The sequence below is a fragment of the Dermacentor albipictus genome, chromosome 1 (assembly GCF_038994185.2).
Source record: "Dermacentor albipictus isolate Rhodes 1998 colony chromosome 1, USDA_Dalb.pri_finalv2, whole genome shotgun sequence".
NCBI classification, from domain to species: domain Eukaryota; kingdom Metazoa; phylum Arthropoda; class Arachnida; order Ixodida; family Ixodidae; genus Dermacentor; species Dermacentor albipictus.
Genome location: NC_091821.1, coordinates 524529264 through 524555123, shown reverse-complemented (window position 1 = coordinate 524555123; position 25860 = coordinate 524529264). Strand labels below are relative to the sequence as shown.

The 25860-nt window shown below is 42.6% G+C and overlaps 1 protein-coding gene across 6 annotated transcripts in view; it reads left to right on the top strand.

Annotated features, from left to right (window-relative positions):
* Nucleotides 1–25860, top strand: part of LOC135908158 (cholinesterase-like) — an 828064-nt gene that overhangs the window by 328351 nt on the left and 473853 nt on the right. For all 6 annotated transcript variants that reach the window (XR_011511619.1, XR_011511618.1, XM_070532652.1 and 3 more), the window contains one exon: nt 25425–25658. Coding sequence is in view for 4 of the 6 variants with exons in the window: in XM_070532652.1 (XP_070388753.1) it covers nt 25425–25658 (234 nt within the window). In the remaining 2 variants the exon portion in view is untranslated. The remainder of the gene's footprint in view (nt 1–25424; nt 25659–25860) is intronic.

Below are 25860 nucleotides of genomic sequence, written 5' to 3'. Positions count from 1 at the left end.
TGTTAGTTTTAGTGGGGATCTGAAGCAAACGAGTTTCGTTTTAATTGGGTTAACCTCCAAGCAGTTATTAGTGAACCAAGTCATTGTTTTGTGTATATTATTCTGGAGATTAGTAATGGCCATGTTGTAAGAAAAGTGCTTGGAAAGCAAAACAGTGTCATCGGCATATTGAAATAATACACCTTTGGAAATAACGTGAGATAAGTCATTAACGAACAAATTGAACAGAAGAGGCGATAATATGGAGCCCTGTGGAACTCCGGCCTTCATTGGAAGTTGACTACTTACATTTGTCATGCCGTCTAAAACAACCACTTGTGAACGACCGGAAAGGTAATTCTTGAGCACATCATAAAACGGACCTCTGAAGCCTATGGAGTATAGTTTTTCTAATAAAATACCATGATGAACTGTTTCAAAAGCTTTAGAAATGTCTAAAAATAAAGCAACACTAAACATATTTTGATCGAAAGCTGAAAAAAGTTCATCGGAGAACTCTTCCAGAAGAGCTACAGTACCACGACCAGGAACGAAACCAAACTGGCGGGTTGACAAAATGGAAAATTTTTCAACAAACGATGACATAGATCTCAAAAGAAATTTCTCGATTATATGGGAAAGTATAGGCAAGATCGAGATAGGTCGATAGTTTTTCATGTCGTCTTTTTGTCCTCCTTTAAAGAGCGGTTTAACTAAAGCAGTTTTAAGTTCATCCGGGAAAAACACAGTGCGCAGAAAACCATTTAGCATGAAGATCAGCACATCAGACAATGCCTCGAAGTTTCTTTGGAGCAGATTTGCTGACAAGCCGTCAATACCAGGAGGTTTATTCCGTTTGAAACTAAAGATTATATCACGCAGTTCTTCTTTTGTAATGCTGGCTAGAAAAGCGGACGCAGAGTTTGATTCTTTCAACGTGTATTGGTATGTCTGACTGGAAGATGATTTCTCTGAGGCTAGTGCAAAAAAACGATTAAAACTATCTGCGACTTCAACGCAATCTCCCGGAAAGAAAGAAAGCGGGGAGGTACTTGCAGAATTTTTGCCACGAAGGTGGTTTATCAATGACCACGTTTTAGCGGCATTCCTTGACGACTGGCGAAATTCTTGAGAAAAGTACTGGCGCTTCGTGGACCTTAGCAGAGCGACCACCCTATTTCTTGCGGCTTTATACTGCAGTCGTAAGGCTTGATTTTTTGGTACCCGTTTGCACCGTCTCCAAAGTATGTCTCTGTATGAAATGGCACGGATTACGTCGGAGGTCAACCAGTTATATTCTCTTCGGCGCTTTTTTATTACGACGCGTAATAAAATAATAATTTTATAATAATTATAAAAAATAATAATAATAATAATAATAATAATAATAATAATAATAATAGTGATATTGTTTATTGCCACAACATATGCAATACAACACAAGCAGACTGGTCTAAGCCTTACTTCGCTCTTAAGACCGTGCCAATGAATGCGATAGACAAGGCAAAAAAAATATACCTAAATTTATGAGACATGAAGGAAAAAAAATAAAAATAAAACGAATGGCAAAAAATTGAAAAGAAGAAGATAACATTTGGTTAACTACATATAACAAAAGTTGAAGAGGTAAGCATTGCGTTGCAAAAAAAAAGGAAAAGAGGTTAATTTTACTGTAGCTGTTTTAAGAAGTGCTGGAGCGTGCTTTTTGATGTCGCGTTTAAAATTTCCTCTGGTAATTTGTTAAATATGACAGGCACGTAAGCACAGCGTCTGGCCGCGCCATACCTTGAGGCTGAACGCCGAACTACATAACGGACATGTTTTCTAAGCTCCCTTGCGGCGGCACTTTTTGTTTGAAAGCGGAATTCCAGAAATGTTTAACGACAACTATTTCTATACGCAATGAATGGAAGTTCGGTAGACCAAGTTCACGAAAGATATTTGCAGACGTTACTATTGGGGAATTGTATGCAACATTTTTAAGAATGTTGTTATAATCCGGTCTACCCTGCATCTCCAGCATTCAGAACAAAAGCTAAAGACTGTAAAGCCGTACCTCAACACACCGTAACCTAGGGCATGTGATATAATCTTTTTTACGGAAAAGGGCGCAATAATTTAGATAATAAACATCAGCCACGCTACTGACCTCAGTTTAGAACAAATAAGTGATAAGTGATGTTGCCATGATAAATTACTATCGAAATAGATTCCGAGATACTTATTTAACAAAATCGACGTATGGAATTGGCGCACAGTTACAACGAACCCAGTCTGACTCATGCAAGTAGAGAGGCATGTTAATAACTCTAGTCTTAAGTGGGGAGCGAAAACAAACAAGTTTTGTTTTTTGGCATTTACAACAATTCCATTATTAGAAAACCAAAGCATTGTTTTGTACACGTCATTTTGCAACATTTCCGTGGACGTTTTATAAGAAAGGTGTTTCGCTAATAATACAGTGTCGTCAGCGTACTGGAATACTGAACATATCGAAATTGCCAAAGGGAAGTCGTTAACGAAGATATTAAGCAACAATGGCGACCAAATGGACCCCTGAAGAACTCCAGCTTTTACCGGCAGCTTAGAACTAAATACGCCCTTATCATCGGTAGAGACCACCTGAAATCTGTTGCTCAAGTAGTTTTCAAGAACCTTGTAAAAAGGCCCACGAAATCCCCAAAAATGCAGTTTACTAAAAAAGCTTTGACGATTCAGGGTGCGAAACGCTTTCGCTGCATTTAAAAATAGCGCACATGAGAAAAAAGTCTGATCGAATGCCGAGAACGGTTGATCTGAAAATTCCTGAAGCAGCGCCACAGTACCACGGCCTGAAATAAAGCTAAACTGTCGATGGGTCAGGATAGAAAATTTGTTAAGAAAAGAAGACATAGTGTGCAAAAGAACTTTTTCTAAGACCTGAGCAATAATCGGCAATATAGAAATTGGCCGATAGTTTTCAATACTATCTTTCTTCCCTGACTTGCGTAGTGGTACAACAACTGCAGCTTTTAAGCATTCTGGAATTTCGTCGCCTTCCGAAAAACCATTCAGTATATGCAGGATAATATCTGACCAGCAAAACTTTTTGTTGGGCTAGTTGGTGCATAACTGAAGTACTATAGCGCCAAACAGACGACACAAGAAGAAGAGACACGGACGAGCGCTTACTAACAACTGATGGTTTAATGACGGAAACACACAATATAATAATATATGGGGTTTTACGTGCCAAAACCATTTTCTGATTATGAGGCACGCCGTAGTGGGGGACTCCGGAAATTTTGACCACCTGGGGTTCTTTAACGTGCACCTAAATCTAAGTACACGGGTGTTTTCGCATTTCGCCTCCATCGAAATGCGGCCGCCGTGGCCGGGATTCGATACCACGACCTCGTGCTCAGCAGCCTAACACCATAGCCACTTAGCAAACACACAATATATATACACAAATTTGACGGCGCAACTCGCGCATTGTCAAAACATCACATGGTAAATGGGCAAAAGGCGATAGAACGATTGTGAATGTGACGTTCGTGAAGATGACATGTGGTGTACAGGGCCAAATGACTATAAATGATAATGGTTACGCGATACACAAACACCGCCGTAAGGGAGTACCTCCTAAAGAACTAAAAGATTAGGAATGTTCACCAGGCGCGGACGGCGCAGCAACATGCTCAGATTTAACTATGGGCTTCTACAAATGACATCTCACTTTTATGAAGAATTTTCGATGGTTCGCTTACGCATTCAATGCCCTTCCTTTTAATGTGGAAGGCTTCCTTCAGCTCGCGGGCCACGCTGTCTCGACTTCTGTCCAGAATGATGGTCTCTCTTAGGCGAGGCTTGCACCCGCACTCTTTGCAGTGGATGGCCATATTGGAGCCTGTTCCTTTCTCCTGTGACCTTTCGTGTTCTTTCAGCCTTTCATTTAGACACCGCCCCGTTTGTCCTATGTAAACGTTTTTGCATGAGAGCGGAATTTGATATACTACCCCTTCGTTGCAACTGACAAGTGGATTGGTATGCTCGGTTCCGCAGGTCACGCGTTCTGTTTTCTGGTTGTTAACGCGGGCGCACAATGTAGCAAGTTTTGAAGGGGCTGAGAAAACAACCGGGACTTTGAATTTACTCGCGACCTTTTTCAGGTTGTGCGCTACGCGGTGGGAGTACGGTACAACTACAGGTCTTAATCTCCTGGTTTGTTCTTGCGTGTTTTTTCTTGCTTTCCCTTTTATCTTCCGGAGCAGGCTCTCTACTACAGAACTTAGAACTGTCTGTGGGAACCCCGCCTCCTTTAGACTTTCAATCTGCTGATGGAAGCTGCTCCATATGGCATGCTTACATGACTTCCTCGTAGCCGATTCCAATGCCCCTTTGGCTATCGCTCTTTTTACGGTCTTAGAGTGGGCTGACTCATAAGACAAGAGCTCTTATTGCGCTCGGGGTTGGTACTTCCAGTGCACTTCAGCTCCCAGGCTGAGCTCGAGGTCTAAAAACTGTAACTTATTGTTCTTCGGTACATCAAAGGTGTATTCTATACCATGGCTATATTTCATAAAAACATCTAGCATCTCTTTGACTGTTTCTTGGTGGCCTGGTGGATCCTGTCTGTTTAACACAATTAGGAAATCATCTACATATCTAAATACTTTCAAAACCTTCTGTTTGTCAAGCATGCTGTCCAAAACGCTATCAACGGCCGAAAGAAAAATGTTGCTACGCAGGACCCTATACAGATGCCCTTCTTTTGAACATAAACCCTATCATCAAACTGAACAAGCGTGGAACTGAGATAAAACTTCAGAAGTCTGATGAAATTTTCAACTGACATGCCCACAGAATTCTGAACCGAAATGGTGCCTTTCTTTTCAATACATGCCTGGACAGCTGAAAACAGTTCCTTGTGTGGGATAGAATAGAAAAGATCTTTAACATCGACCGAGAAAAAACCACCTATGGTACCCCAAGACTGTAAAAATCCTACCACATCATAGGAGTTCCTTGTTTCGAAAGGATCTTCTATGTTAAGTGAACTCAAATGCTTTAACAGAAACTGGCTAACATGACGTTGCCAAGATTCCCTTTCGCTCACGATACACCGGAACGGAACTTCTTCTTTGTGGGTCTTAGCGGTAAAAAACATGCCCAAAGTCTTATTTTTGCACTTACTTATGGCATTTGCTATTTTTCCTAGTTCCAGTTCCTTGCAGACGGACACAGCTTGAGATTTCGCCCTAGCCGGCTTGAGGCTTGACGTGGCGAAATTCTTTTCCACAGCTCGGCAGGCCTTCTCCTTGTAATTTCTTTGCGGGAGCACAACGAAGCCTCCTGCCTTGTCATCCTGTAAAAGCAGCAGGTTATTGTCCTTGAAGAATGTGACAACTTTGTTAATCCCAGATCGGTTGCTCGAAGATTTCTTCGTAACTGTTCTTGACAGAGCGTCCACTCATTCCAGTAGGCACCTTTCCTGGTCTTCAGGTGACGCCTTCTCGGCAACACGCCTATTCAAAGAAAGTAGCTCGTGCGCTGCAGTTTCAGGTTCGAGGCTGAACTTCGGTCCCTTCACCAGCACGTTTTTTACATCCTCCGTGACTTGTACTTGTCCCAGGATTTTTACGGCACCACTGGCCTTCTTCTTGTCTGGCGGCTTGGGTGTGTTGTTTAGCATATGTCGCCACCAGAATTCCACCGTTTGAGCCGCAAGCTTCCTGTGTTCCAATGCGCGATGCGCGAGTTGGAACACATGCGTGAGTTGCGCCGCCAAATTTGTGTATATATATTGTTTGTTTCCGTCATTAAAGCATCAGTTGTTAGTAAGCGCTCGTCCGTGTCTCTTCTTCTTGTGTCGTCTGCTTGGCGCTATAGTACTTCAATAATATCTGACAGCGCATTGAAATTCCTTCTGATGGTGTGTAAAGAAATTCCATCATATCCAGTGGAATTGTTAGGACAGAAACTGAAAATAATTTCTTCCAGATCACCCCTCAAAATTTTCGGAAGAAAAGCCGACGCAGATATGGAATGCCCTAACGGCGGAGTGCTTGTATATGGAGAGACGGCCCTTTGGGACGCTTTAACAAAGTGTCTTTTGAAAGCATCAGCCACGTCTGTGGGAGGTTGTTGAAAAGCACCGAAAATAGACCGGTTATAGAAACTCACTCCTCTGAGATGATTTACCAAAGACCAACTTTTGCTAACATTATTTGAAGATTATCGGAATTCATAAAAAATGTAACGGCGTTTGGCGGCACGCAGACAAGCAACAACTCTATTTCTTGCCGACTTGTATTCTAATCAGAGTCTTTGGTTTCTGGGATTTCTTTTGCAGCGTTTCCACAAGTTGTCTCGATACGAAATGGAAGCAAGAATTTCCGTGTTCATCCAGCAGTGACCCTTTCTTATCGGCTTAGCTATCAGCCGTGTGCAACGTAATTCAAAATTTTTCATTTGCATACAGAACCTTTCATATACTTTACCCGAAGAATCTTCTTTGGTAAAGGATGCCCAATCAAACGAAACGATAAGGTTATCAAGCTTGGATTGATTAACAGTAGGGACAAGGCATTTACGCTGCCCAGATCCAGTTTTCACCGATGACGTTCCAGACGCGTCTAGTAAAACAAAACGGCATGCTACAAAATAGTGGTCCGCCATCCGTTGTACAATAGTTCATGGCCTAAATGAACAGCTGGGAGCTCTGACCGCTATGTGATCTAAACAAAATCGCACTAGGCTATTATTAACTAATTCCGCTCTAGTAGGAGCTGCAATTGTACATTCCAGACCATAAGCGGATAACGTAGATAAATAATCACAAACAGTCACATTTTCAGGGCATAAAATATTTATATTCATGTCACCGATCAAGCAAAAGTGGTCCACTGAGCTCTACTGCCGCAGAGCTTGTTCAAGCTCAACAAGAAACCGTGAAAGGCTGCATGCGGGTGGTCGATAAATTGATAAGATATGGACAGAAAATGACCTCTTACAAACTTTGACCATCATAGATTCGGCATGTACAAAAGATGCATCAACAGATGAAACTTCACAGTTGTCGTTTACATAGAGAGCAATGCCTCCGCCACGACGCCCGATTTGTGTGACAAAATGTGAGGAAAAGCCCTGCAAGGTAAACGTATCAAGGCAAGCCTGGGAAACATTGATTTCTGTAATCACAAATACGTCTGCAATGTTAGCTGCCGATTCAGCCAGAAATTAAAATTCGCCCCTGTATTTTCGCAGATTTCGAATATTAACCCATTAGGGACCGGTTTTTTTATTTTCTTGCTACCTTGAAATAAATGTCATATCTTAATCACATTTATACTAATAATTCACATGCAAGAAATTATTACTCTTGCCTAATTAGTTTTTGAAATATAGCCCGTGACCATATGGTCACACTGGGCCCTTACACTACAGCAAAATACGCGAAGTTAAAAACATTTATTTCAAGCCATGGAACATCACAAAAAACATATATAGCGAATAGTCGAGGACTTATTTAGTGTGATATGATATAAATAATCGAGCACACATGCCGACGTCATATTTGTGCACCGCGCGGTTTCAATTATCTCATCCGCACCTCCACCTCTTGCCATTAGGTACTGGTGCAACAAAGTGGGCCACTTGGTCATACCGTGTACCAGTCAGGACATCACCAGTCTTTGGTATTCTGCGTTGACCAGGTCCTCTAGGCTTATTGTTCCATCGCATCAGGTAGCTTTGTGCAATTTGCCTGTGGAATTCCACCTATGTGACGTTGAACCCTGTGCTACGAATTAGCGCCTAAGCGTTGCTGATAGATACATCACAAAGTGAAGTGAAAATTGGCCACCACCACTTTTTGCTACGGATTGCAATCCTATAGGCGCCTGCATTTGCATGCATCTCGTCCGTACCTCCTATAAATTTTGTACTTAGCAACAGTGTGGGATGGGCCACCTTGATTCGCTTCTTGTCAACATACGAGTACTTGCCCTATCGAGTACGGTATTGTCAAAAAGATCGAACAACTCAACAAGTGGAAAGTCCCTGTAAGCAGCAAAGTTTGGGTCGGGAAATATGCCAAGGCTTGTCTGGAGATCACCCTTCGTCCACTTGGAAGCAGTGGATAATTTTGCCGGAATGGCCGCATCAACTACAGAAGAAGAAACCTCTGATATTCTGTCACCTTGCCCGCCGGGGTCGTCATCGTCCGAGTCGCATCCACCAATGCGGCGTCCGTCAGAGAAAACAGTTTCAGCGCCGGCTAATAGCTATCACCTGCTTAGAATGTCAATGAGCCCACCTGAGCCTTCATCGGCTGAGTTTTCATCAGAATAGGTGCTAGCCTCTGGCGGCTCGATATAAACCATTGACACGTGGTCATGTTCCTCTATGACTGCTTCGCTATTTCTTCCAACATGAACCTATGCAGACAATAAAATAAGAAATAACCAATGTGGGAACGCGCCACCAGCCGTGCACGAGATGAGAATGCAGTTAAAAAACATAAAAAGTTAGGTAGCCTAAAGGCCTAGCGTGACCATATGGCAACGCGCAAGATAACACGCACGTTCATGAATAAATCGAACATTATTCTTTCACAAATGCTCATCGAAGGTCACATATTCAAAGAGCAATACGGAGGTAAGGATATCGGACTATTGCTTAAACAAGTAGCGAAAGAAAAACACATTACCCCTTGGAGTGATGCATGGCGACGCTGCTCGCACAGCAACACTTATTCCCGCTTTTGCGAGGGGCTCCCACAATACGACGGACAGCTGGTGCCACTTGGTATCTATAAAGGGAACTCTAATCTGTCAAACGGCACGTCAAAGGCGATTTTGGTGCCGCTTTGTTAATCCTAATTAATTGAAATGCACTGTGCAGTCTAAAGTGACCATATCGTCACGCTGGTCTTTAATGGGTTAACGTTCACAATGGTAAAATCTTCATCAGAACTGCACGAAAAGTTTTTTAAGTTTCAGCGCAATCAATTTTTTAAAGTTCAGTGCAATCAGACATTTGACGTTCCTGATGATTATTATTATTATTATTATTATTATTATTATTATTATTATTATTATTCCCTGCTGGAGGTTGAGGCGATTCATCGTCTGCCGGGCAAACGTAACTCTATTCCAAGGGTCCTTGTGCGTTTCACTTCAATTGCTGCCAGAAACATTCTGTTCGATGCCCAAGGAAAGCTTCTACAACTCTGCGAAGCTACTTTGCTTGAAAAGATATTTTTGAACGAAAACCTGACAAGACTAAACCGTGACCTATTCTGGCGTGCTAGGACTAGAGCAAAGCAAATGGAGTACAAGTTTGCCTGGGTGAAGCGTGGCAAGATTTTTGTGAAAAAGAGTGAAGGATCGTCGCTTCTTCGAATAATCAGACATGCTGACTTGGACAACATTGTGTAGCTATCATGGCCAACACGTGCTACCAGCTTCCACATTTTCAGTCGTTCAAGGACACTTTTGGTGTGAGCGTTGATAATGATTTCACTATTGTAAATACCAATATCAGGAGCCTTCGCAAATACTGGGAAGAATTCAAGCTTGTCGCTAAGTCAGGAATAGGATTCGTCGATGTATTCGTGCTGACAGAAATCAATACTTCAGAAACCTGCTTGCGTACATTTTCAGTGCCAGGCTATCAAAGTCGTTTTGTGATAAGGCCTCATCGTCGAGGTGGTGGAATCGCCATCTTTGTAAGCGATAAATTTGATGTTTTATCAATAGACGTGAACTTCGCGCATGCGGAATGTTTAGCGTTGAAGATAACTTGCGGTGCCCGGTGTTTAAGTTTGTTGGCTGTATATCGACCGCCGTGCGCTAGTATCACCCGATTTCTGTTAGAACTCGAAGAAATATTGCACCTTTGGAATTCCGTGGAAGAAGTATGTTTAGTGGGCGACTTAAACATAAATACATTGTGCCCTACAATGGGTACCGTTTCCGATTACTTGTCTGTCCTGTCCTCATGTGGTTTAATAAATACGACAACATTTCCTACTCGTGAAGAAATGGTTAACGATCATCTAACTAGTTCATGTATAGACCACATTGTCTTACGTGCTCCTAACTACTCGTTTGCCTCCTGTGTTATATTACAGCGCTTCGCGGATCACTATCTGGTTGCTTGTCGTTCGTCTCCATCTTTTCCTTTATCAAATGCTTCACGAAGCGCTGTTCCAAATAACCTCATCTATATTACAATAACGGACCATAAAGTCTTAGATAGCTTAATTAGCAATTTTAACTGGTTAGCAATAACTGAGTCTAATTCACCGGAGGAGGTCTGTAGTATCCTCTGCGAACAAATAAGGAAGTTTGAGAACAATTCTAAACGCGTCGTAATAAAAAAGCGCCGAAGAGAATATAACTGGTTGACCGCCGACGTAATCCGTGCCATTTCATACAGAGACATACTTTGGAGACGGTGCAAACGGGTACCAAAAAATCAAGCCTTACGACTGCAGTATAAAGCCGCGAGAAATAGGGTGGTCGCTCTGCTAAGGTCCACGAAGCGCCAGTACTTTTCTCAAGAATTTCGCCAGTCGTCAAGGAATGCCGCTTAAACGTGGTCATTGATAAACCACCTTCGTGGCAAACATTCTGCAAGTACCTCCCCGCTTTCTTTCTTTCCGGGAGATTGCGTTGAAGTCGCAGATAGTTTTAATCGTTTTTTTGCACTGGCCTCAGAGAAATCATCTTCCAGTCAGACATACCAATACACGTTGAAAGAATCAAACTCTGCGTCCGCTTTTCTAGCCAGCATTACAAAAGAAGAACTGCGTGATATAATCTTTAGCTTCAAGCGGAATAAACCTCCTGGTATTGACGGCTTGTCAGCAAATTTGCTCCAAAGAAACTTCGAGGCATTGTCTGATGTGCTGATCTTCATGCTAAATGGTTTTCTGCGCACTGCGTTTTTCCCGGATGAACTTAAAACTGCTTTAGTTAAACCGCTCTTTAAAGGAGGACAAAAAGACGACATGAAAAACTATCGACCCATCTCGATCTTGCCTATACTTTCCCATATATTCGAGAAATTTCTTTTGAGATCTATGTCATCCTTTGTTGAAAAATTTTCCATTTTGTCAACTCGCCAGTTTGGTTTCGTTCCTGGTCGTGGTACTGTAGCTCTTCTGGAAGAGTTATCTTGAAAATGTCCAACGCAAATGCGTCAGGTTCATATATAATTGTTATAGTTGGAAAAAATCCCCATCAGCCCTTTTGCAAACAGCCAATTTAGAGACCCTACAGGTAAGACGACACCAGGACAAACTAAAAATGTTCTACTTAATTTACCATAACCAACTTGGAATAAATAAAAATGCCTATTTTCATTCAATTACCCAGCGACAAACCCGTTCCTTCCATTCAAAGAAGGTGAGCGAGTTCTTGTGCAGAACAAATACATTCAAAGCCTCATTTTTCCCGAGCACAATTCGTACATGGAATAACCTACCTGCCAATGTGGTTGAGTGTTCGACGGTGTCTTCTTTCTTGAGCGCATTCCGTAATAGCTAACGTTACTTCACATTGTCGTGGCATATTGTTTGTACTCCGCTTTGTATGGCTTATGTGGGTTCTTCTCATGCCGTACTTGCTCGACCAAATGTACATTGTATTCCTACATGCTGTATTGTTATGTACCCCACTCCTGCCTAAAGCCTGACATCCAGGCTGGCAGTATGTAATAAATAAATAAATGAACTTTTTTCAGCTTTCGATCAAAATATGTTTAGTGTTGCTTTATTTTTAGACATTTCTAAAGCTTTTGAAACAGTTCATCATGGTATTTTATTAGAAAAACTATACTCGATAGGCTTCAGAGGTCCGTTTTATGATGTGCTCAAGAATTACCTTTCCGGTCGTTCACAAGTGGTTGTTTTAGACGGGATGACAAATGTAAGTAGTCTACTTCCAATGAAGGCCGGAGTTCCACAGGGCTCCATATTATCACCTCTTCTGTTCAATTTGTTCGTTAATGACTTATCTCACGTTATTTCCAAAGGTGTATTATTTCAATATGCCGATGACACTGTTTTGCTTTCCAAGCACTTTTCTTATAACATGGCCATTACTAATCTCCAGAATAATATACACAAAACAATGACTTGGTTCACTAATAACTGCTTGGAGGTTAACCCAATTAAAACGAAACTCGTTTGCTTCAGATCTCCACTAAAACTAACAACTATAGATGCGCCCGTTTGTCTACATGTTCACGGCTGTTATCCCTGTCGGTGCGTGCCTGTCACCTATGTGAATTCGGTAAAATACTTGGGTGTCTTCTTCGACAGTGATATGTCTTGGCACAGCCAGTTATCACATGTTTGTGGTAAGCTTCGGAGCGCGGCCTGGTTGTTTTTCCATATAAAATGCATTGTTCCTTTTCACATAAAAAATAATATTGCGCATGCTCTGGTGTACACTATTCTCAGATATGGGATTACTGTTTTTGCTTTTTGCTCAGCCAGATGGCAAAACAGAGTTGACACTTTATTAAGAAACATACTAAGAAACATAGCATATAACGCCCCCTTTTCTGTGTCTGATAATATTTTCACAGCCCTTGGTCTTCCATGCTTTCGAACACTCTTTCTACAGACTGTAGTATTGCAACATTTCTGGGACAGCAGTTTCAAAACACGTCATACAGCCTCCCGAAACCTGCGTAGTTCCATTCGTTTTAAGGTGCCGCGCTCTTCAACAAGGCATGGGGAAGCCAGGCGCTGTGTTTATGTTCCCCAAATTTTTAATGACTTACCAGAGGAAATGTTTTCCGCAACATAAAAAAAATGCTAAAAATCATGGTTCACGCATTGTAACACGGTTCCTATAGGCCTGAAAAATGTTCATGATCAGGCACGAATTGTTAAAATACTGTTCCTTGCTCTTTATTTTTCATTTCTTGTTGATGTTACTTTTCGTAACTTTTTGCACCTTGGTCACTATTGATTTCATGTTAGTATTGTGTTGATATATTGTGTTTATATTATGTTCTTATTTTATGTTTTACTGCACGTCCGTCTGCCGACTTTGCCGGGCCAAGTCCCTCAAGCCACTAGAGGCTTTGACAGGCCCGTTCCATTGCCCTGTATACGTTATGTGCAATAAAAGATTTATTATTATTATTATTATTATTATTATTATTATTATTATTATTATTATTATTATTATTATTATTATTATTATTATTATTATTATTATTATTGTGTCAACAGTCCGGCTGGCAGTTGGCAGTCCGGCGGAGCGTGTGAACCTGTCATAATCGCTTGTTCTTCTTGTTAGGTCTGCCTGCGTCGTAGCACTCGAAAACGGTTGACGTGCCTGGTCTATCTACCGCATGGATCGCAAGCTCTGCACCATCTGACGTCATCAACCCACCAGACACCTGACTCTTGCACGTGCTGAGCTGGCATCGTTCAACGAGGGTCCAGCGCCGACCAATCAAAGCATCACACGAAGAACTGGAAACTGTAAAACCGAGCGTTCCCCCACGATCGGCTGCAGTCCGGCGGAGCGTGTGAACCTGTCATAATCGCTTGTTCTTCTTGTTAGGTCTGCCTGCGTCGTAGCACTCGAAAACGGTTGACGTGCCTGGTCTATCTACCGCATGGATCGCAAGCTCTGCACCGTCTGACGTCATCAACCCACCAGACACCTGACTCTTGCACGTGCTGAGCTGGCATCGTTCAACGAGGGTCCAGCGCCGACCAATCAAAGCATCACACGAAGAACTGGAAACTGTAAAACCGAGCGTTCCCCCACGATCGGCTGCAGTCCGGCGGAGCGTGTGAACCTGTCATAATCGCTTGTTCTTCTTGTTAGGTAAGAACAGTTGCCTATGATTCTCTGTTGTTTTCACCTTTCTCCGCCGGACTGACTCGTTGAGCTCGTGAAAGTACCTCGTTTTCTTTTATCATGGTATTTGAAGAGTGCATTGCTTGCCACAGTGCGTTACCCGACGATGGTCGTTTTATGTCGTGCGCTGAATGTAAACATGGCTACCATTTGGGCCAACCTTGTTCAGGCATAGCACTTAGTACTTTTGCGAACAAGAGCCAAGCTAAGCGAGAAACGTGGGTCTGCAAAACCTGTCGGGCTGGCAGGCAGCGAGACGCTTCAGCATCGCAGATGGATTGTAGCCAGGCAGGTAACAGCAGTTCTGTAGAGCCATCCTTGGCTTCTGAGCTCAGGGAGATAAAAGACAGTATTGCTTCTTTGTTAACTCTGCATGCAAAAGTGGATTCCCTGCTTCTGCTGAAAACTGAGTTTACTAAGCTTTCTATGACTGTTAATAACCTAGAGGAATCAGTCTCATTTGTGTCTAAACAGTATGACTCAGTACTGAAGGAGGTGAAAGCGAACAAAGAACGCGGAAAGGACCAGGAAGAGGAAATTTTGCGCTTGAATGAAACGGTCAAGGCCCAAGCGATACAACTTGATCTTCTTCAGGATGTACAGAATGAGAACGAACAATACAATAGAAAGAATAACTTGGAAATTGAAGGCCTTCCACTGGAACAAAATGAAAACCTCGGGCATGTTTTATCAGAGGTAGCCATTAAGCTAGAGCTAACGAACTTTTCAAGCGCTGATATAGAAGCGGTGCACCGCTTGCCTAGTAAACGTAAAACAATCCCGACAGTCGTGATACGATTCACTTCGATAGCAGCGAGAGAAGCTTGGTTTGATTCACGAGGAATGCTGTGGCGATTACACCAGAACGGTTCTCTACCCAAATTGTTTTTCAACGATAACATGGCAAAGGCAAATCGCAGTTTGTTTTGGCGTGCAAGAACCGTATCTAAGGAGAACGGGTACAAGTTCACCTGGGTAAAAGGTGGTAAGATTTTTGTAAAGAAGAACGAAGGTGCACCTTTGATCCGAGTAATCAGGCCAGCTGATATTGCTAGGATTGTTTAAGCAGCATGGCGTCTAGTTTCTGTGTGGTTCCTGATTTTAGAAGTTTCAAAAGTACGTTTGGCTTGAGGTCACAACATAATTTTACTTTCGTCAGCGTAAACATAAGAAGCCTACGAAAGTACTGGAATGAATTTAAAGAGATAGCGGAAGCGGCTAGCAATTACGTTGACGCTTTTGTTCTCACTGAGATAAATATACCACAAGTCGGGGCTGATATGTTTGCGCTGTCTGGTTATCGTTCACATTTCGTGACCCGGCCACGAGGGCGTGGAGGGGGTTTAGCGATTTTTGTTCGTGACATGTATGTGACGTCTGGAATAGATATTACGTTCGTTCATGCGGAATGCCTGGCCATAAAAATAAATCTTTCAAATACAGATCTAATCCTACTTTCGATATATCGTCCACCTTGTAACAGTGTGAGGCGATTCTTGGGAGAGCTCGATGAAATACTGGGCAAATGGGGTTCAGCTGTGCAGTTATGCTTAGCTGGTGATTTGAACATAAATACGCTATGCGTCACTTCAACCACTGTTTCCGATTACTTATCCATTTTGTCTTCTTATGGTTTGGAATCCATCATAAATCATCCGACTAGAGAAGAGTGCTTAAATAACCGAGTCGTAGCGTCCTGCATAGACCACATTGTGGTGCGCGCATCTGACTATTCTGTGGCTGCTTGCGTCATAAATCAGAGATTAGCTGACCACTACTTTGTGGCATGTCGCCTTTCGAAGCCTTCTCTATCTACAGAACATCAATCAGTTGGGAACACAAAAAGAAATAACATGAAAATCCAAATAACTAATACAAAAATGTTGGACCAACACATCACTAATTTTGCCTGGTCTTTGCTAATTGATGGCAGTGCACCCGATAAGGTATACGAAAAGTTCTCCACTCAACTTAAACACTTTGAGCGCCTAAGCACATATACTGTCATGAAAAAATGCAGAAATAATGTTAGCTGGCTTAATGCCGATATTATGCGTGCCATATCTTTTAGGGATTGGCTCTGGAAGCGCTGCAAACGCTCTCCTAAAGATGAGAGATTAAAAGCTGAATATAAAATTACAAGAAACAGGGTAGTCGGGCTCTTGCGAACAGCAAAGAGAATGTATTTTTTTAATAAATTCAACCAGTCGCGCAAACGTCCCGCGAAAACGTGGTCTATAATAAATAATCTTAGGAGAGGAAGTGACGTGCCTTCTAATCCCATTGACACATTTCTAGATGACAAAATAGTGGTAGTTAACGCATTCAACCGCTTTTTTTCGCGGGCTTCTGAAAACGCTTTATCCCAACAGGAAAATAATAGCACGTTGAAGGAATCTGTATCGGCATCCGCTTTCTTGCCTAGCTTAGCAAAACCTGACCTGAAAAGGATTCTTTTTAGTTTCCGGCAAAATAAACCACCAGGAATAGATGGCATACCTGTAGGCACTCTGCGAAGAAACTTCGATGTGCTTGCTAACATCTTGCTTTTTTTAATCAATGGCTTTTTAGAAACTGCAGTAATTCCCGAGACTCTGAAAACGGCTATAGTTAAGCCACTATATAAAGGAGGCAGGAAAGATAACATTGAAAACTATCGGCCAATCTCAATTTTGCCGGTACTTTCCCAAATACTAGAAAAATTCCTTTACGAATGCATGATGTCTTTCTTAATGAAGTTTTCGATTTTATCGCCCAGACGGTTTGGTTTTGTTGTGAATCGAGGTACCACAGTCCTACTGGAAGAATTCTCAGATGAAGTATATTCTGCATTAGAAAACAACTTATTCACCTGTGCGCTATTTCTAGACATAGCGAAAGCTTTTGACACAGTTAATCATAACATTTTACTAGAGAAATTAACTTTAATGGGATTCAGAGGACCATTCCACAGGGTACTGCGAAACTACATGTGTGGTAGGTCACAGATAGTTATGGGTGACAAGGAAACCCTCAGTAGCAAGCAATGGCTTACAGCCTGTGTTCCCCAGGGCTCAATTTTATCACCTCTGTTATTTAACATATTCGTAAACGATCTTCCTCTAGTAATTGATAAAGACACTATATATCAATATGCTGACGATACGGTTATATTAACAAAGCATATAAATTATGAAAAGGCTGTGGGCGCCCTGCAAAATACAATACACAGTGTAATGCACTGGTTTGCGAAAAATTGTATAAATGTAAATATCAGGAAGACACAGTTAATATGTTTTAGAAATCCCTTAAAGACCACAGCAATAAACATTCCAGTATTCTTACATGACCAGCACTGCATTTCATGTACATGTACCCCTGTTCAGTATGTAGACTCTGTGAAATATCTCGGTTTATTTATTGATAGCAGCATGTCGTGGCAGCATCATCTGGCATATCTGTGTGGCAAACTTAGAAGTGTCGCTTGGTTGCTTTTTAATATAAAAGGTTTCACGCCATTATCAGTAAAGAAAACCATAGTACATGCACTCGCATACAGCATCTTGCGATACGGAATCACCGTTTTCGCTTTCTGCGCATTGAGATGGCAGACGAGAATTGACAGTTTACTAAAAAATATATTGAAAAGTGTTGCCTATGGGTGCGGCAAGATGTCAGGTGACAATTCATTATCCGCGTTAGGTTTTCCTTCATTTCAGTCATTATTTAAGCAAACTGTTGTTCTTCGTTATTTCTGGAACGACCAATTGAGAGAAAAATATGTAGCTCCTCGACTTTTGAGGGACAACATTCGTTTCAATGTTCCTCGTTCGTCAACTCGGTATGGTGAGGCACGGAGATGCGTCTATGTGCCCAAAATCTTTAATGATCTACCTGACGAATTTTTCTCGGTTCAGTCAAAAAAGGTTTTAAAGAAGATGTCATCTTCCATTTGAGTTTTCTTTTATGTATTGGTATGTGTTTATTGGAAGTAATTTGGTTGTATTAACCTGCATATCTTTATGAGCTTACAAAAATGTTCATTACGTTGCCATAACTTGTTTTTAATTTTGTTTTTTGTTCTATGTAAGCATAAAAAAAATGTTCACTATGTTGAACTACCATGTATCAAATTTTCTGTTTATTCATCTATAGAAGCGTGAAAATATGTTCACGCTACATTGTATTAACATGTATTTAATTTTCATTTTGTTTGCACAATGTTTTGTCGGCACTAAGGTTACGCATGTATGTACATACACTGACCTCATCGCTGTTGCCGGCACTGCCGGGCCTAGTCACACAAGCCATTTAGGCTTAGACAGGCCCGCTTACTATGTATTTTTTCTTGTGGTGCATAAATAAATATTATTATTATTATTATTATCATTATTATTATTATTATTATTGCCATCTTACAATATTCCCACATCAGAAGGCAGGCCCGTCAGAGCCAAGGAAGTGGCTTGCGTGACATGGACCGGCATGTCGCCAAGCGAAGTCAAAATGGCAACATGTACAGAAATGAAAAGCTGGTGAAGTTTATCACAACAAAATGAAACAGAAACTCAGCTGAAATCAGTGACAAAAGAAATACAAGAAACAAGAAAAGAGAAGATTTAGTATTGCACATATCTTACAGGGCCTTCAACTTTTTTTTTTTCAAGTTTCGTTTCGAAGTTGCAGTAAATATATGATCAGGTAGGTCATTGAATACTTTTGGGACATAAGCATACCTACTAGCTTTACCAAATTTTGTGTTGCAGTGCGGTACCATAAAACGCAATGTTTTGCGCACTGCACGGGTAGCAATATATTCCTGATTGAAATCAGGGTTCCAAAAATGTATTACCACAACCTTTTGAGTGAACAAAGATTTAAATGACGGAAGACCCAGATGTATAATCAAGTTCACATTGCCGTCCGAGGAAGAGTTATAAGCAATTGACTTCAACATGTTTTTTAGAATTCTGTCAACTCGACAGAGCCATCGAGATTAGCAAAACCCGAACAATGTAATGTTATTATGTAACACACTGTATGCTAACGCGTGCAGATAGGGATTTTTACAGGCATCGGAACAATGGATTTAATGTTAAAAAGCAGCGATGAAACACTTTTGAGCCTGCCGCAAAGATATGTCATGTGATCATTCCATGAGAGGTCACTGTCAAAGAAAACACCAAGGTATTTAATGGACCTTACATAATCTACACGGGCACACTGACACGACTGGCAAGTATGACAGTGCAGAAGCAAGGGTAAATTTGTAACCATTGTCTTTCAAGCAGGAGTTTGTGGGTCACAGTATCGAAGGCTTTAAGAGTATCGAGAAACAATGCACTTGCAAACATGTTTTGTTCTAAAGCTGCGTTTAATTCGTCTGAAAATTTTGCGAGCAGAGCGATGGTGCCCCGTCCCGCGACAAAGCCGAACTAACGGCTTGATATAACTGAAAACTTATCTAGAAGTGATGTCATAGTTTCTAAAAGAATTTTTTTCTATTATTTGCGACATGATAAGCAAGATCGAAATACGTCGGTAACTGTCCACAATACATTTCTTCTCACCTTTAAATAATGGAGACACAATAGCCGTTTTTAATTCCCCCGGCATTGTAGGTGGCTCTAGGAATCGTTCTTGCGATCCCTCTTGTGATGTGAATTTCGCGATCGAGCAGTAGACGTTGATCACCATCAATGATACCTTCTACGTGTGCAGGTGTTTCGGAAGAACTTCAGTTTGGCCTAGTTGGTATTTACTGCAAATCATATTGACCGCAAAAAAGACGGGGACAGAGGAAGAAAACACATAAACAGCACAGGCGGTAACTTTCAACTGTTTTATTCATAGCAGCCAGTGGGCATATATAGGCAAAAGGAACATGCGCAGATCGCGGCACACAAGAATGCACATCAGCTTAGCGTGGCAACCAATTATCAAACAAATCCATTTCCGCCTGAAACAACCTAATGGAGGTATCGCTAACACAATCTTGGCCTTTCTTATTTATATGGTAAGCCTCCATCAGTTCACGTGCAGTCTGGTCAAGGCTTCTGCCCAGAATCTTTACCTCCTCAAAAAGAGGTGCACAGCGACAGGCATTGCAGTGCGCAGGTGAGTGCGCCAACTCATCTTTCTTTAACTTTTGCTCATGCTCCCTGGCTCGATCATTTAGGCACCGTCCAGTCTGCCCTATGCAGGACTTGCCACAGGCCAGGGGGATTTCATACACAACTCCTACATTGCATTTGGCATACGGCTTGGTGTGGTTCTTACCACAACCTAGCCTTCCTTTAGGATCACGGGAGGTGCGGGGGCAGAGCCGCGCCAGCTTAAAAGGGGCTGAAAAGACAAGGGGGACTCCAAACCTGCCTGCCACCTTCCTTAGGTTGTGAGCGAGCCTGTGGATATATGGTACTACTTCAGGTCTTATGGCCATAGAAGTCGTCCTCACCCTTGATTTGCCCCTAGATCCTTCTACCTTCTGCAGGAGGGTTTCCACCACTGGCGTTACCATCGAGTCAGGGAACCCTGCCGTCTTAAGACGGGAAATCTGATTGTCAAAGGCAAGCTGCATCTTGTGCACACACGATTTGCGGAGAGCCGACTCTAAGCAGACCATCGCTACTCCTCGCTTAACAATCTTTGACTGGGAGGAATCGTATGGCACCAAGCCCTTTTGTGCCCGAGGTACGTGCTGCCAGCACGCGTGACCTTTAGCAAAGGAAATGCGTAGGTCTAAAAAGCGCAGGGAATTGTCGAGTGGAAGTTCGTGAGTAAAAGAAAGCCCTTTGCCAAGTTGTTTAAAAACGGCTAAAATGCTGTCACAAGAAGTTAGACTTCCTTGCCCGTTAAAAACAATTCAAAAGTCATCTATATACCTAGAAACTTTTAAAATGTTTAAAAAAGCCCCCCCCCCCCCAAACGCCTGATCAAGCGCTTTGTCAATGGTAGCTAAAAAATGTTACACAAAAGTGGTGCAAGGCACGAGCCGATGCAGATTCCACGTTTCTGCAAATAGAACTGTTCGTCATAAATGATAAAAGTGCTATTAAGATAGGTTTCTAAAAGGGCTAAAAACTCTTCCACCGAAATACCAACTGCGTTCTGGAAGCGAATGGTGCCGTTTTCTTCAATACACATCCTCACAGCACCAAACAAATGTCTATGAGGAACGGAGTAGAAAAGATCTTCCACTTCAACCGAAAAAGCCGGACCTATGTCCTGGTTAGCCCTTAGAAACTCAACAACCTCGTCAGAGCTTTTTGCTACAAAGGGGTCAGATATAACAAGCGTCTTTAAACTCCTTAAAATGAAGCGGCTGACTTGAACCTGCCACGTTCCACGCTCGCTAAATGGGATGCCGGGTTTATGCGTCTTCGTAGTAAAGAAAACATTTAGCGCGGCACCTGAAGCGCTACTGATGTCCCTAGCTAGTTTATTGAGATTAAGAGACTTGCACATTCTTATAACCCTGCCTTTTACTCAAGTTTCAGAGTTCTTAATAGGTTTAAAATTCTTCATGAGTGCCTCAGAGGCTTCAGCACCAAACATGCCCTTCGGGAGCACAACAAATCCCCCTTCTTTGTCTGCTTCCAAAAGAACAAGCTCGTTGTCTTTACAAAACGTCAAAGTCCTATGAATGGCGGATACAGTTCGATTAGGAGCCGGTTGCGAGACACTCCTGCTAAGACAGGCAACACCTTCCAACAGGCACCTGTCATGGTGATCCTGCGGAGCCTTCTTCGCCACCCGCCTGTTCAGAGCAGCCAGTTCATGGGCAGGAACTTGATGCTCGACGCTGTACTTCGGTCTTTTAGCAAGCAGGGCGGTCATGTCTTCTGGGATGCTTGCATCGCCCAGAACAAGCGGCTTATTTCCTTGTCCCTGACTAGCCCTCGTATCCTTCCATGCCCTAAGAAAACGACCAACCATGTTCCAGTAATACTCAGTCAACTGATGAGAGGCACGTCAAGCGGCCTTCAAATCCTTTTCCGCATGTCATTCTGTAGCTTTAGTAAAGCATATGATGCGACTAAAGATGCGATGCGACTGATCGTTGATCGATGCGACTGATCGTTGATCGTTGATATGATGCGACTAATCGTTGAGCAGTTAGACTGCTCAACGTTTGGCCTCGCATCATATGCTTTCCTAAAGCTACAGAATGGCATGCGGAAAAGGATTTGAAGGCCGCTAGACGTGCCTCCCATCAGTTGACCGAGTATTACTGGAACAACATGGTTGGAACAACCCAGGGAGCCGGAAATAATTCTGGATTTTGTGTAGAATGTCTTTTCCACGCTCGAAAAAACGTTTCACCGTGAAAATTGCGAACTCGGGCGTGACTTCGCGACAACGTCCATACACCGTGAGTTAACGCAAGCAGTCCCATCCGAGCACAAAGTTTAAAGGGCGTTTTGATGGCGAACAGGCTCGCCGCTGCATGTCGCGGAGGCCGCAGAATCTACAGAGCGCATGGATGTCAATTACGAAACTTTATGAGTATAAGGTTCTCATAAACTATTGATGTGAAACGTGCAAAGTTCCAAAGTTGCGCTATGGATTTTCAATTGCGGAACTTTGTTGGTGTAATGCTGTTATAAACGTTTGAAGCGAAAGTGTATTGACTTTTCTAAAGTCGTACATCGCAACATACAACAAGGCAAGCCAAATCAACAAACTGTCAGACAAGTTGGCAAAGCACGCAGTGAGGTCCGATGAGACGAAGCGTTGTGGTGGTTCATTTGTGCCGCCATTTCAAACAAAAAATACCATTTTTGTCACCTACTCCAAAGCATCCATGTCAAGACACTAAAGTTAGCAAAGGTACCAACGTTCTTATTATTTTTTCTACTTGGACTTTTATTCACGCAGGCACATTGAGCCTCTTCAATGTTTTTGTTTTCGCTACCCGCGGGCTGCCGGAGCCAGCAAGACCGCATGCGCTTTTCTCGTGTTGCCCCGACACCGCGCGGCGTACTTGGATACTTGGATGCGACCACCGCGCGGCGTACTTGCGCGGCGTACTTGGAAACAGTTCAACGAAGGACGTGAAAGTTGCAAAGACGATCCAAGAACAGGCCAAAGCCAGTGTGCAATCACGCACAACAGAATTGCAAAGGTTGATGAGCTGATGAGACAAGAACGGAAGATAAGCATCGATGAACCGGCCGAGCGTGTGAACATTAGCCATGGTTCCGTTTACGCCATAATTCATGAACATCTCGGTTATCGGCTCTTGTGCATGCAATGGATGCCCAAGATTTTTACTGCGAGTCGGCCTAGTTGGAACAGATTCATCTCAAAACTTATTGTGCGCAAACAAACAGGGACGAAGAATAGAAGAAACACAAGGAAGCGCTCGTCCTTGTGTGTCTTCTATTCTTCGTCCCTGTTTGTTTGCGCACAATACTTTTTCACAAGATTTTGAACCACCGCCAGATGACGGAGAAGTTCGGCGCTGCCTTGACTCATCTGATCCGGTATCGCAATGAGGGTGCTGACTTCTTTTCTGCAGTTGTGATCGGGGACGAACCATGGTGCCACTACTAATAGCCTGAAGCACGACGGCAACGCTTACAGTGAAAACATTCGAATTCACCAGCCCCAAGAATTCAAAGGCCATAATTTCCACCGGAAAGGTATTGTTGACTGTATTTTAGATCGTCAGCAGCCATTATTGATAGAGTTTGCTAAATATTGAAACACTATCAATTCTTTCCGATATTGTGAAACGCGGCATCGGCTGCGTTTCTCAATCAAGAACAAACGACATGGAAAATCGACGAATGGGGTCATCTTGTTCCCCGTCAATGCCCATCCCCACGTCGCTGATGTGGTTAATATAAAACTGGCGAAGTTCAAGTGGGAAATGCCGCAATATCCGCCATACAGCTCAGATCTGTCACTTGCGACTTCCACATTTTGGGGGAACTAAAGCAAACGGCTCAAGGCAACCAGATTCTTGTCGGACGATTACGTGAAAGAGCAAGCTGCAGACTTTTTGGAGCAGCAACCCAAGGAGTTTTATGAGATGGGAATCACGCGACTCGTTAGTCAATGGGACAAATGTCTAAATGCTCATGGAGACTACTCCTGAATAAAGTACCCCGTTTGCCATATATTCGCATTGGTTCCCTTTCATTTGACTCGCCCTTGTATATTTAGCCAAACTCCTGCTTTTATACGTGCGCTCTGTTGCGACTATAATTTCGGTGCAATTACTCACGATACACGACTGGTGACAGCTGCTCCTACGTAATACATTGGAGCAAATGATAGCGTCATTGACCTTTTTCACTGGCCGTTGCATGTGTGCCAGAATGTAAACAAGGTTCTTGAATGACGAAGTTTAACATATTTCTCGTCAACTTGTTCATTTCATGGCCTTTACAATCTTCATATCAGCGACATGCAACGCTTTGCAGGTTTTGAACTGATACAGTTCTAAAGTTCGTGTGGTATTTTCTTTAATTATTGAATAGACATAAACATGGAAGCATTGATATCAGTTACTTTGAGCATAATTTTTGGCAGAAAAGAGTATAATATTTGATAAAAAAACTAATTATTTTGATTGTTTTGACAGTGCGTAGCGTTCAAGAATTCGTTTGCAGCATCTTTGGCAATCGAAATGTAGTTATTATTGATGTATTTGATCCTCGACAGATTGTTTAAGAGGATCCTTTAGCTCGGGCACAACTTCAACGTGATCTACTCAGATACATGTAAAACTCAGAAACGCTTTTCTGAGAGAACCCCTGAATTGCTTCTAATGAAATTTCTTGCATTTGAGAGGGAAAGTTGCATTCTAGTGTCTGTTGGAAGCAGAATGTTGATTTAGGGCCTGAATTTTGTTTAAAACAGTTTTAAAATATCGGAAGTTCGAAAAAAATCGAAGCACGGTGTTTACAAACTAATAGGCCTGCATCAAGAACCGATATCACCGTCCTGTAAGCGGCATCTACTATAGCAGTCGAAGCCGACAAATTTGGTATGTCAGTGTGTATCTTACCTGAATTGGTTGAGTTGTGCACAAGGGTTCTGCACAAGCCGTATTCCCATAATACTAAGTTTTTTGAGATTCCTGTGTAACATATCAATTTCGTCCGCTGTAGATGCACTATTAGGTGCAAGTCACAGAATTGTGATATGATTTTTTATTGTTGAGTTAGAGTTTTAAACTTAATAGTATCACTTTCTCAAAATTTGCAGTTTTTTCCAATTTTTAATAAATAATTGACAACCTAAATCAAAAATTCGAAACGAACAGTCACTATAATTTAACCTTTTCTTTCAAATGCAACAAACCTCGCGAACTTCGGTGCTGTGGCTGCTGAGAAAAAGGAATTCTCCTTCTGCATGTGTTTAGATAGGAGCACCCGAGCTAAAGCTACCTCTTAAGGAGGAGGCCGAACTGCAACTGAGCCCCTCCCCCCCGAACGCAATTTCTGGCTACGCCACTGACCATCGCCACTAAGAAATCACGGTGGTCTGCCTCCACTACCTTAAATAAAGTAGCATGAAACAGTGGTTCACAGACACTGTCGTACGTTGCATTCAGGTAATTTGGTTTTTTGGCAGGCGCTGCGGTGGACCGAGCACAACGCAGAGAAGTTCGGCGGAAATGCGACCTCTGTGGTTCTGGTGGGCCATGGCGCCGGTGCTGTGTCCATCGGGCTGCACCTGGTGTCGCCTGTTTGGGAACGCTCCCTGGTCAACGTCTCCCGCATCGTTCTGATGAGCGGATCGCCCCTGCAGCCCTTCGCAAACAACAGCGAACTTGCTTCAGTTGCCTCCTCCCTAGGATGCAACCTGGTGAGTCTCTCTTCGAATCCCGCGTTTCGAGCGTGCGAGGCTGCGGCCGGCGAAGTGACGCCGGTGGCGGAAGCATCGCCGCACATTTGCGCCATGTCTAATTCGACGCCTCAAAGGGGCCCTGAACCACCGTTCCGCCTTGGCGAAATCACATACCTTTCTGGACGGTTTATATCGTAATAAAGTGCATTCCCATACGCGG